The sequence below is a fragment of the Pezoporus wallicus genome, unplaced genomic scaffold (genome assembly GCF_028554395.1).
Source record: "Pezoporus wallicus isolate ANWC-B61680 ecotype Strahan unplaced genomic scaffold, APGP_CSIRO_Pwel_v1 contig_4788, whole genome shotgun sequence".
NCBI classification, from domain to species: domain Eukaryota; kingdom Metazoa; phylum Chordata; class Aves; order Psittaciformes; family Psittacidae; genus Pezoporus; species Pezoporus wallicus.
In genome coordinates this window covers 3,048,581-3,061,752 of record NW_026638769.1, presented here as the reverse complement: position 1 = coordinate 3,061,752, position 13,172 = coordinate 3,048,581, and the positions used below count along the sequence as shown (strand labels likewise).

Sequence of the window (13,172 nt, the reverse complement as noted above, 5' to 3'; positions counted from 1 at the left end):
AGATTCCTTTGCAGTATTTTAGTGCCTCCCCCTGCCCTTTCTCTTTCTGGTTATGGATTAATATTCTACACAACATACTTCTCTTTCTGCATTTTTATCAGAAATAATGGCTCAGTCCTGCAAATATTTACAGGTGCATAAGGTCCACTGTGGCTATACCACCACTGCAGACTGGCTCAGTTGGAAGCAAATGTGAATAAGCATCTTCATTAGACCCAGGCTTTTAAACTAAATAAAATAATGCATGAGAATTTGCTACCAGTTTGTAGATTCCAAGACAAAGCTCAGTCATTGACTAACTGAACCCTCAGAACATGCAACTAGGAAAAAAGCAGAAGCTATAAATTAGTACTCAGCTAGTTACATGGGTTGCACAACCTGCAACTGAAGATTTTGAGCAGTACCATTGCAGAGTCAAAATTGAAAGGCCGTACATCTTTGGATTGAATACCTACAGATTTTTAAGTTTTCTATTCACTTATTACCATTTTACTAGAGCAGTTTATATGGCCCAAAATGAATGATACTTTTAAAGGTCTCCGGTATTTGAATTAACTTGTTTGCTTTGATGTTTCATTGCACTTTAAATATTCATTGTACATATTGCACTCTAATCCTCAATTATCACAGTTTATCAAGTTTATGAGAAATCTTACAATAGAGGACTGAAGCTACAACATCAGCTAAAATAACAGGCCTATAACCTCACTTCTGCTTCAGTTGGAAGTCTATGTCCTCCTAGGAGGGACTGTGCAGACAGATTGATGCAGGAAAGCAAAAGGACTGGTACCTAAGGAATGTCCAGTTTATGCTTCTTCCTCACCTTTATCTCTTCTATCATACTTGGCAATGTCTGCAGTCTATGGGTATTTCTAAGGAGTCTGACAGGGTCAAAGATTCCTATACCTAACTCAGGAACATTGCAATAATCTACAAAACAAAGGCCTACAAAAACTTCTCTTAACCAGTTCTAGCTAAGAGATCTTCCTTACAAGAATTTCCCATTTTACTAAAGGACACATCTTTTCAGAGGCAGAAAACCCAGTAGAACACACAACAGCTTGCTGTAAAGTGTTACCTAGACCCACTAGATAAATTTGCTCCCTAAATCAAGGAATAAGGATTAAACTTCAACCAATTTGTGATAATTTTCTCTGCTAGACTGAAGATCTTTCACCCTTATTTCTTCTCTAGATATTTTACAAACAGTTATATCAGCCCTTGAACTTGCTTGACAAGGAAAATTAACTATACCAATCAAGTACCTGACAATTTCCCTCACAGAAAAACTGTGTAGTACCACAATGATGTCATGTCATCAGTGGTAGTTATGACTGGCAAGATCAGAAAGAGGCGGGAATGTTATGGGTAAAGCTAAGGATGACATGCACATGATGCTATACACGCAAAAGTTTCCAAAATCTAGCACAGAAAAGCACAAGAGCTGGCCTGATCTAAGCATTTTTTTAATTTATTTTTTTAAATACAGAACAGTAGAAGGAAAACATGCTTACTTTGACCTTCAGGAATGAATGGAAATATCTTAGTTAAGTATTTTGTCAATCCTCAAGCTTTAACTAACCAAGAACAAACTAATTTGTTTGCACCAATACCAGGAGACATCAAAATTTTATGACAAAGCATTGTCATTTTAACAAGTTATAAAACACCAAGCTGAGATGCAATATACGGTCTCAAGCACAGTGAATAATGAAAGCATGTACTCTGAAAAACAGAACTAACCCTACTTAAAAGTTTGCAGATGAAGCTGAACAGATCCTGCTGCACTCAGAAATAAGATGCCAGCTCCAAGGAACTACAGACAAGACTAACAGGTACTGCCTATAACCAACTGTGGCTTTGTTTTAAATGCCAGGGCTTTGTAATTGGCTGTTTATTGACTAAACAACATATGCAACATAAAATCAAAATACCACACAGCTAAGAACATCCCCTACAGCTACTAAACACCTGTGTAATATGCATGTGTTTCATAAACTCCCATTAAAGTAACGGGAATGCCTAATCCCAATTTGCCGTTAAGAGGCCTAATTTATTTTAACTAGTATTCCTGTTATTCTAACTAGCATTCCAGTCTTCTTGGGACTCCCATCGTTCAGTCACTGATACTATACTGTCTTTGTGCCTGTACACAGCAATTCAGGATACACTTGTTTCAAGACAAGGATAATAATGAAATTATTATGAAGTTCAGGAGCCATTTCAATTCACCATCTAGTCTCAGGATTTTCAAGTCTAAGAGATTACCTCATTCAAGTTATTTTTTATTTACCTCCTCTGTTGATCATAATTATTTGTAAGGACAATGCAAATACTCTGCTTCAAGGAATAATAAAAATATAATCCTCACTGAAGCTTACACAAGATTTGCAAGGTAATACGCCCTTCAGGCTCGTAGCATTCTTCCATTTGTCAGATCTTACTTTTGCAAGCAGTACGGAAGCAAGATGAATTCCCAGTCCAGTGAAACCTACATGCCTTTTCTTAAATGTTACAAGTTATGGAGTAAACAGGTAGGCAGAACAGATAAACAAGCAAAAAAAAACCCCAAAGCCATGGGATGCACTTCTATGAACTAGCTGCAGTAATAGGTGATCCAGCCCATGTCTTTGTATTTCTTTAGAAAGAAAAGTGCTCCATAAAATACACTTCAACAAAATTTCTCCTATAGTGTTTTCTTTATTGAAATTTTTGTTCAAACTTTTGGGGTCTTAGCCAAAACTGTATTTGTGAGCTCAGACTGGAGATGTCATTACTTCCCCAAAAAGCAGAGGGTACTATGAAAATAATTGCAGGGATATCAGTAAGCAGTAATGCAAACACAGGATTTATGCACATTCAACGGTGCAATAACAGATTAGACTACTGGCCATCTAGTACCATTCAGGGTTCTGTAATGCTGAAGTAGGTGACCACAAAAATAAATCTTCTCAAAGCTAACATTCTTGAAAAACGTGGAGGATTATTAATAAGTTTAATAATAACTGCAAGGCCTTATTCACTGTAGAGATGTGTTACATACTCAGCATACATGGGACAGCAAGTTCAACACAGATACATGTCTTCCTAATTTGCTAACACAGCTGAAGGATATCAATGCTTAACTACACAGCAAGTGTAAAACCACTTGTATTGCTGTTGTCCTAACAGGATATACCAGTTACTTGAGAACATCTGCAAGGAGCTGCACAGAAATCTCTGATGAACTACCTGTTTTTTTCTGATTGCATCAGCATGAAGATGCTGCTCATCAATTTGGTTTTACAGAAAGATGAAGTGGGATTTCTGTTATTTCTGTTTCCAGTGAAAACTACAAAAGGAGTTATTGGAATATATTTACTCCTATGTAAGGTTCAGGGGCAGAAGTAAAATTTACAGTTGTAAGGTGCATTAGGTCTTCTGGTAGCTTAACACCAGTACATCAGACAAAGCCTCCAAAGAAAAATAAACACCACAAAACATTTAGAACTTAATTCCTCAATGTGCCTTCAACATTTTTACAAATGGCAAATCTGGTGGGGTAGAGAGGATGACAAAAAACAAACACCACAAAAAAAAACCAAAACAAACAAACAAACAAAAACCTACTTTTGAAATGTTGATTTTTAAAATATGAACTGAATGAGAAAATGTTCTTAGCCCCCAAAGATGACCAGAATGATCAGTGCCTGAATCTTTCACTCATTAGGTATACAGAAGCAAAATCATCAGTTTGGCAGCTAGATAATGCCATACCCTAATGAATGCTACAATTACATCTCTTCACTTCTACGGTCATGTTACCTTTCATGGTAACATATGGCTCCCATACCTACGCTTCTCCAATGGTTTCTGCATTCTCACTCTTGAGTGAAAACTCATGGATTGCTGAAACCAAGTTAGACAGAACAGAAAAAAACCTGACCTAAATACGAAAACATTTTGGGGTACTCTATGTGTAAGTATTTCTATTGGGCACATCTGTTCTTGGTAAACCACTAAATATTAAATGCAAATCCAGACAATATTAAGTCTCATACTTACAGCCCAATTTATCACTTGTATTTCCTTTTTTTTTTCTTCCCCATTTAGAGTATCTTAAAACATTTAAAAACAAGGTGTTACAAAGATGCTCTAGGGGTAGAAGGACATAAAATCTTGTCTTAAACACAAAAGGTGAAAGAAATGGGTTACAAATTCCCTTCTTCCAGCAACACTCTGTGAGCATTCAGAAACCAATAAAACAATCTCTCATACTTACTATAATTGGGAGAGGGAACAAGGAGATGATAAGTAAAAACACCATGGACAAGAATGCAGTCTGAAGCATAACTACAAGAGCAGGAAGAAGATACTTTTGAGATACTGCACAAACCGAAGAGGAATAAGAAAGTGGAAATAAAACAACTAGTCAGAAGTCCACGATTATATAACTGAGGAATACATGTGGAAGGTGAATAGATGGAGTGAAACTAGGGAAGAATCTCAGGGTACAACCAGATACAATGCCACAGAGAGACAGAATACTCTGGGCAGGAGTTAATGATCAAACCACTGAAATTATTCAAGTACATGAAGAAAGGATTTGAGTTGCAGGCACATAAGCAAGTTAACCTGACACGACCAAGAGCAGTTAATGCCCACAAATGTGCCATTATCTTTCATCAAACGCAAACCAAATTCATGTAACTTATTCCCCCTCACCTTCCATGAGACAAAGGCAAACTAGCTCATGCTTATCTTGAGATCCAAGCACACACAATGGAAGTTAATTGCTTTAAAGTGTTACCTAGACCCACTAGATAAATTTGCTCCCTAAATCAAGGAATAAGGATTAGGGTTGCATTCAACATGTTGCATTTAATTCATCTCTAGGCTTGCCTTGGAGCTACTTACTGCTTTACCTACAGCCTAGGGTACAGTCCTGAAAATCCCCACAGAGCTGACACCTAAGTCTCAGCAGACCTTGATTTCAGAGCTGCCTTAATTTATGTCCTTAAAATGCCACAAGACCTTGAAGTCCATACACTCAGAAGCACTTTTTACAACACTGAGCACAGTTGTACTCACCTGCCACCTAAGCAAGACCCAGAAGCTACGTATTCCACATCTGCATCTTCCTAAAGGAGGGGTCAGTCAAGATAGTCCCCCACACAAGAGTTCCTTATGAAATGGAGTGGTAGCTTCAAGCTTGTTTTTGAATACAGCCTGAGAAAGCAAAGCCTTGTCATATAACAGTTTACTGTCAGAGTAGCCCTACTTCATGGATCTGATCTGCCCTTAAAAGTCCACTGTCCCAACTTCCGTCCTCCAGCCACACTCCACTCACACCAACACTCTTTAAAAAAACAAAAAATCTCAATTCTTTTTATGGCCAATTATTTTTAGCTAAACAGACTCTCGTTTACCTCCACTTTTTCAGGACATTCATGTTTAGCCCCATTTGCCTTACCTCAAAAACTCTTCAGTACACACAACAGCCTTGCCCCCAACTCCCAGTCCTGCATCCTAGCAAATTCTTCCTCCAAAAGTTGTCTCACAGTTGAAGCCTCTCCATTCACTCACCTTTTATTTAAGTGCTCCCTTAATCCTTTCCTTGTGAATAGAGTAACTCCAAAAACCTGTCTGGACTGGCAAAGGAAAGAGCAGAGTCAAACCTCACCCACTCCTCATGGCTCCTGATCTAGAAGACTTTAAAAGGAACTACATTCTACGTTTCCTACATCTTCCTCTACCAACTGTCCTTACGAAAACTTTGATAACCTTTCCTGGTTGCACAGGATAGCAACCAGGAAATGAATTGAATGCAACCTCTTCTTGTCTTCCATAGCTATAACCACAGCCCTGCTACATGTCTCTTCACCCCAAGCACAGCATAAATACAGAATGACTACCATGATCAACTTCTAGTCATGTTTGTCCAACTAGAGATCTAAGAACAACTGTTAAACCTCTGTGCTCAAACAATTTACCATAACCAGTGCAGTCCCCAGGAAGAATGCATCTGCTTCATGCTACAAATATTTCAACTGGTCAAGAATCCTTCACCTTTTGTTGTAGTATGTGGCTCCAAGACCACATTCTGATTTGCACCTCACTAATGGCATGCAGCCTGAGCTGAGAAACATGATCTGCAAGAACTCTACTACAGTAATTTTAAACATCTATTAATTTGGCCTTCTGCAGTAGGTCGTAGAATAACGCAATCAGCTTGGTTAAATTCTGTATAAAGCAGTTTTGCAACCTTGCTCCATGGAATCTGCCTTAAGAATATTAGTAATATCTTACTTTCTCCAAAGATTTCAAGACGTGCTATCTACACAGCCTTAAAAAGGATTTTCAGAAATTATGTTCTTGCCATGTTGTCCAAACATTTCCTTTTGATTCTGGAACGTCTGCTGATTACTGTTCACATAGAAGTTCATATCACATTCTTGCTGGTGCTCTTTGAAGAATTTCCATGATGAGAGTTGCACATGAACACCTACAACTCCATCATTTTAGAAAAGAGTCTTCCATTCACAACTTGGCTCCTTGTCCGCAGCATTAGGTTTGCTTCAGGCTTCTCCCTCAGACTTGAATTCTTGGAGCCTGATGATCAAAAAAAATCTCTAAGTAGACCTTTCTACTTCAGTACTGTACTTTTCAAACAATGTCTTCATTGCCAAAGGTGCTTGGTATCTGTTTTGTTCTGATTATGTCTTTTGAGTTCCACAGTCTGATAAAAATCTTCTGGTGACAAAATGTCGGTAGAATTTCCCTTAAACACTCAGCAAACTGTCTTCAATACCAACAGCTGGTTTTTCTTCACAAATAAAGTCCCTCCCTCCACTGGCAGGCAGTTAAGTGGGATGCTTAATGAAACAAGTGAAGTTGGATGCTCCTAGTGCTCTGTGTGGTTGAGAGTAGGCTCATAATCTAGCCTTTAACATTCTTCTGTAATCAGTTTCTCCAAGTGCTGCTTCTGCCACAGGTTTTTTGCCACAAGACAGCCTAACCCAGTTACACTAGTGACCCCATTTTCTGGTGTGTTTCTTCCTGTCTAATCCTTGTGCTTTATCCAGATGTGGTCAGATAAAACCAGATCAAAACCAATTTTCTTCTTGAGGGACCAGTTTATCTGCAAGACAGGCATCATGCCAAATCATCAAGTCTGATGTTCAGCCAGAACTCCAGAAGCTTACGAACACATTCCGATTTGTTTCTGCGAAACAGACTTCATGAACCTTTGTCTCACCTTTTGTACTCTCTCCCCATCATCACCCTCAGAAGAACTTTCATCTGGATTCTATTTGCTTCCAGCTTTGGCACAAATCCTCAAATACAAGGTAGTACTTGCACTCAGACTGTTCTACTAACCACCCCAGTGAACTTTCCTCAAGGATAAAAATTCAGGATCCTTTGACCACACTTTGTTTCTTTTTCCCTCCTTTGTTATCCCATGCAGAAACCATGTGTCTGCTTCTCCTTCTGTTTCCTGGACTGAAAAAGAAACCGAACCTAAATTTCCTAACCATTCTTAACTTAGTCCCAAGATCTTCTGGACAAAAACTTTTATGGCAATTTGAGTTCTCATGGAAGCTCCTCCACTGATTCACTTTTAAGGAGAGAAGATGTAAGTTTCCCCTCTTCCCCATCCTCACTGCCTTATTCTGACCCAACTGATAAAAGCTATGACTGACATGGCTCCTGAACAAAATAATACGTCGAAGACTATTCTACCACTAAAGTGAAAGTTTGCATCTTTCTCCTCTCTCCTTTCCTCCTGATGGAAAAAGTCTGTAATCTTATTAACTGCAACAGCTGTAAATAGTTGCTGTTCCAAAGCAGTCCCACGTGGCTGGGGATGGCCCTGCCTCCTTTCAACTTGGAGGTCCAAGAACACCCATTCTCACTCAAAGTCTGTAAAGCCTTTGTTTTTTTTTAGCTCAATACATTCAAATTAACTAGTTCCTCTACAGTAACTCTTTTCAATACAGTTTCACAAACCTATCCTTTTAAAGCCACAGCCTCCTAGTCCCCCTCCCCAATTGCAAATGTCTCTTCACTCCCATGTTTTGAGATTTCCACATTCTTCTTTCCTGGATTGTATCCTGAGTTATTCATCTTAATAGTTCCCCTGGACTCAGCCTGGAACCTCCCTTTAAGTCACTTGCTCAGTCATCTAATCATGCCCTTAATCCTTTCTGGCAGATCTAACCCCAATCAGCTACACGAGCCGAGTGAAAAAAGGAAGCACTGCCCTACCTATTACACGTAAGCGGTCCCATACCCTTACAGAAATAATGGCATGGAATTCCTTGATCATGTTTTCTCATAGGAACTGCTCCATCGACCACCTTTTTTTTCCTCCCGATGACCACTAAGACCATATTTTTGTCTTTCTGTCTGTCCTTGAAATGTATGGATTCCTAAATGCTTTCCTTCAGCCTTTTCAGGTGAATATATAGTTACAACAGATTTCAGGTTTTCATGAAAGGGGTAGTCAAAAAAAAGTAGCCAAGGAAGGAGAGGGGAAAAAAAAGTAATTTTTCAAAAAATTAACACATAAAATATTAAGCTAAGGCTGAGAATATATTTGATAATACATATGCAGAAAAAGTCATGGAATACTGTTATTATACCCAAATTCAAAAGTTAAAAAAACAAAACAACAAACAAATCAGCTTTAGATAGCAATGCTTAATGATACAAAAATTGTGGTATCATTAAAAAACCCCAACAAACAACCCAGTTAGGCTCATCAGATACTCAAGTCTTTTGGGGTTCTTTTTGGTCTCAGAAAAGGTCAGTTGCTTTTTAAACAGCACAAAGCAGGGGAGGAAAAAGACTGAATCTTTACAGAACCAAAATAAAGCATCACAAGACTCGGTGGGATGTTCTGGCACAGTTCTACACAAGTCTCATCATAGGAGCACAGGGTAGCAATAGGAAACACCTACTGGCAGGACCATCCTGCTGAATACAGAGAACAGGGCTAAACACAGACATGGGTGTCCAATAAAAAATTGAAGGGAGAACTGGAGAGAATGAGTAAATTTGGGTTTATATGAATGAGAAGGTTTTGTGTAGGAGTTGTAGTGGGAATAAAGTTTCTTCACATTTTATTGTGTAATTTTGCTGTGTAGTAGTGTTTCAGTATGATTTATTGTGTAATGCTATTGCATGGCATCATTTGTTGAGCAACTTTGCTGCGTGGTATAGTTTTTTATTTAATGATATTGAACATTAGGCAATGGTCTTGCACACCATAATTTGTGTTTTCTGTTGAGCAACATCACTGCCATAGTTCTTGACACAAAGCTGAATTACATGAGTTCAGGATTTTAACATACATTTACTCAGATGGCAAATAGACTTTCAGAAAAAATATTTTTTTCTGAATGAAGACACATGTAGAAATGCAGTAAACTGAGCAGGTATTTAAGCAGAACTTAGAACTTAAGATACGATTTCATTAAATAGCAATGCAGCACTGCCTCAAAAATCTACCTTGTAACTTATTTGTGTGATAATGTATTTTCCCCTATCTGTACTTGACTGTAATAACTACCAGAGGACCTTGTTTTACATACTACTGGGTATAAATAAGAACAGTAACGTGCTTTTGATGCAACCTAGGCTCTACCCAGAACTATCCTTGCAGGGACCTGAACAAGAAACTCTTCACCTCTTATGCAAAATGCAACTGATAACGCAGGATTCCACTGTAATGAAGTGAACAGCAACACTACTGAACTTAGAGGAAAAGTTTAAAACTATGCATAAGTATATTAGTAAAAGACTTGAGCATATTTTAGATGCCACCATAGTATCATCCTACTATTGTGTAACATTCTCCAAAGAAGCAGGATGAAGAAATAAGTTTGTTCTATATGTAGTACTACTGTAACTTCTGTATCTTTACATCCCTTACATAAACTTGGCTTTTCGTTCCTCTTTTTCTTGTCTAATCATTTTTGCCTACAACAAATGCTGTTTATACACAAACTTAAATAACATGTTTGAAGTTCTGGAAATATATCAGAACTTGAAGTCTTTTTCCAGACAAATCAAGTAATACTTACAGATATCAACTCTGTACACACACCTATTTTTATATCTGTCTGAAAATGCTACTGACTGGCCACAACAGCATCTTTTCATGCATTACCTGTCAGTCTATGACCAATCGTATGTTGCAAGAGGCAGAGAAAGAGAGCAAACACTGGCAGATTACATTGCAGTGCTGCTGCAAGCATTTTTATTTCATCTCATATCCTGGCACGTTTGAAATACAGAATCAAAAAATATGCACGAAGGCTTATTTTTCATAATATGGCAAAAACTAGAAGATAAGCTGGGAAGGCAAATTGTGGAGAAAAGTGAACTCCATCTATACCATAAGATTAATTTATTAACTGACAGATGGCAGAAGGGAGGGGGGTGGAAAAGAAAAGACTGCCGATGCAGTGAGATTCCTGGCTGTATCGAAGGCCCTACATTCTCACTTATCATACTACCGCAAAATACGTTCACAGTTACATTCACTCCAGAGTTCTGCTCCATGTACTTCTAGGTTTAAATCAAAAGAACCTAGACCTCATCACTGTGTGGGCAACTGAAGAGCTAAGAACACATCCAGAGAAGCGATTCTTCTGTTAATTGCCCACAGCTACTCACAACCATGACTACGAAAGCTGCGACTCTACCGCACTTGTTTCTTTTGACTAGGGAGAGAGTCATTCATGCTGACCAACACTTCCAGAGCTATTGGTCATCGTAGCAAGTTAGTATCTCATTTGCTGTCCCAGCACTAAGTGCTGCTTTTTCACATTTCTCCATATTCCAAGATACTCCTTCAGCATCTTCCACACTGCAGCCATGGGGTGCCAATACATAAACGAAGCACATTAAAAATAGAAAACAGCAGAACCGACCCAAAACACTTAATATAAAAGAAAGGCGTCTGCATTCACGGTAACAACCGCTTCCTCATTTAGTTCGCTGAGCTCCACGCGATGCTGTCACAGGACTCCCACCTGCCACAGAAGCCAAAGGCTGTCTGAGCTCCAGCGGGAATTATGAGAGGGCCTCGCGACATGAAACTCCCGTATGAGCACCCCAAGGCACACTGCAAAGAGGGGAAACCGAGGAGCGACGGCTCCGGGAAACCGACTTCGCCAAGTCCAGCCCAGGGGGACACCCTCACCTTGCCATGAAGAGATGCCCCAGCACCCCGGGCCGTTACACGGGATTAAGGAGATAAAACACACAAAGCACCAGAGCACACCCACAGGGACGAGAGGCCGGTGCGGAGGCGCCCGGCCGCTCGCCGTAGCCCCGGGCCGGGGACCGCCCGCCGCCTCAGCCCCCCTCGGAGCGCGCCGCGTCTCCCGGGAGACGGAGCCATTTTGAACCGCAGCGCTTCAGTGACAGCGGGGCGGGGGGCGCCAGGCACGGGCGATGGCGATGATGGCGGGGCCGCACTGGCGCGTTACCTCGGATGCTCCAGGTCCAGCGGTAGAACTCGAGGGTGTCGTTCACCACGCTGGACATCAGGCCGATGGCGCGGGGGGGCTCTGCGGCGGCGGCGGCGGCACCCATGGTGAGCAGCAGCAGCAGCGGCGGAGCCGGCAGACCTGTCATCGGCGCGTGCGTCCGTGCCTCTGCGCCGGGGCTGCTGCTGCTGCTACCCTTCTACAGCCGGGGATGTGATTTAAATCTCTATCTCTCGGTATCTTCCCTCCAGACTCCGCCTCGCTCCCGTCACCAGCTCCCGCGCCCCGCAGGCAGGGAGGAGGGAGCGGAGGCGGGAAAGGGAGGGATGGATGGAGGGAGGGAGGGAAAGAATGGCAGGAGGCAGAGGCCACGGTTCCGCAGCGCGGTGCGGTGCGGTGCGCTCGCGTCACGTGACCACCCCCTCTCTGCCCGCCGGCGGCTGCCCGCCGGGCGCGCGTGGCCGGGCCCCACCGCGCAGGCGCAATGCGGGAGGGCGAGGGGAGCAGGTGCGGAGAAGGCTCGGAGCCTCCCTGCGGGAGCTTTCTGCGCCCTCAGTGTGCGGTTGGGGTGAGAAAGAGGTGCTTATTGTCCTCGTGTGCCTTTTGTTTTAAAGGAGATCTGACCAGACGGGGGATAAACATTTCAGTCATCTTTTATTTCCTTTATTCCTTTTCTCTTCTTAGCAGCTTCTATTTTTCTTCTTCTCTGCTCCCCCTGTCACTCCCCCTTGGTGGACCGGCCAAGGCATCGGCGTGAGTAGCGCTCACTTTACCTCAAGCGGTCATGCTGAGGTGTCGGCCCTTCAGCTGACTGCCGTGCTAAAATCCCTTCCCCTCCCAGCACTGATAAAACCCGTAATGGCAACGGTATCTCGCAATCTCCCAACCCCACCAGAAACGGATGGTGGCGTTTTCCTCACCAGCAACTTGCCCAGCCTCCTCCAGGTGCCACCAAGGTATCTTTCGCACACTGTCTCCTCCACCTCCTGGGCCAAAGCCTTTATGTTACTTCATTCATAAGAGACTGTAGTGACAGGACAAGGGGTAACAGGTTAAAACTTAAACGGGGGAAGTTTAGGTTGGATATAAGAAGGAAATTCTTTCCTGTTAGGGTGGTGAGGCACTGGAATGGGTTGCCCAGGGAGGTTGTGAATGCTCCATCCCTGGCAGTGTTCAAGACCAGGTTGGACGAGGCCTTGGGTGACATGGTTTAGTGTGAGGTGTCCCTGCCCACGGCAGGGGGTTGGAACTAGATGATCTTAAGGTCCTTTCCAACCCTAATGATTCTATGATTCTATGATGCAGGGAGGTTCGTTTGCCCAGGCTGTTGCTGGGGGCTGCAGGAGAAGTAGGTTCTGTGGCAATGGGTAGCAGAGCCTTTGGTGCAGTCCTGGCTCAACCATTCTGCACCCTCTGTTTCAACCCCAGTAAACCCTCTGCATGGTGTGGGTGCACCAGCTGCTCCTCACACCCTTTGCCTCTTATCTCCTCCTGCCAGCCTGTCTCTCATCCTTGCTGTCCATGATCCACATGGTGTGGATGGCTGCATGACACCCTTGGGATCAGTTTCCCCACTGAGGGACAGGAGGGGAGCTGCTCCACCTGGATGTAGGCTTTCCTCCTGAAGACAGCAGATCAGACAGTACCTACCTCTCCCTCCCCCAGTGCAGCAGCACCTGTGTCACTTGTCAC

General features: G+C 42.1%; 1 protein-coding gene across 1 annotated transcript in view; it reads right to left on the bottom strand.

Moving 5' to 3' along the window:
• Positions 1-11,813, bottom strand: part of ELOVL4 (ELOVL fatty acid elongase 4) — a 29,705-nt gene extending 17,892 nt beyond the window's left edge. The window contains exon 1 of the mRNA XM_057412481.1: positions 11,481-11,813. Coding sequence (XP_057268464.1) covers positions 11,481-11,628 — 148 coding nt within the window. The 5' untranslated portion in view covers positions 11,629-11,813. The remainder of the gene's footprint in view (positions 1-11,480) is intronic.
• Between the last annotated feature and the right edge of the window lie 1,359 nt (positions 11,814-13,172).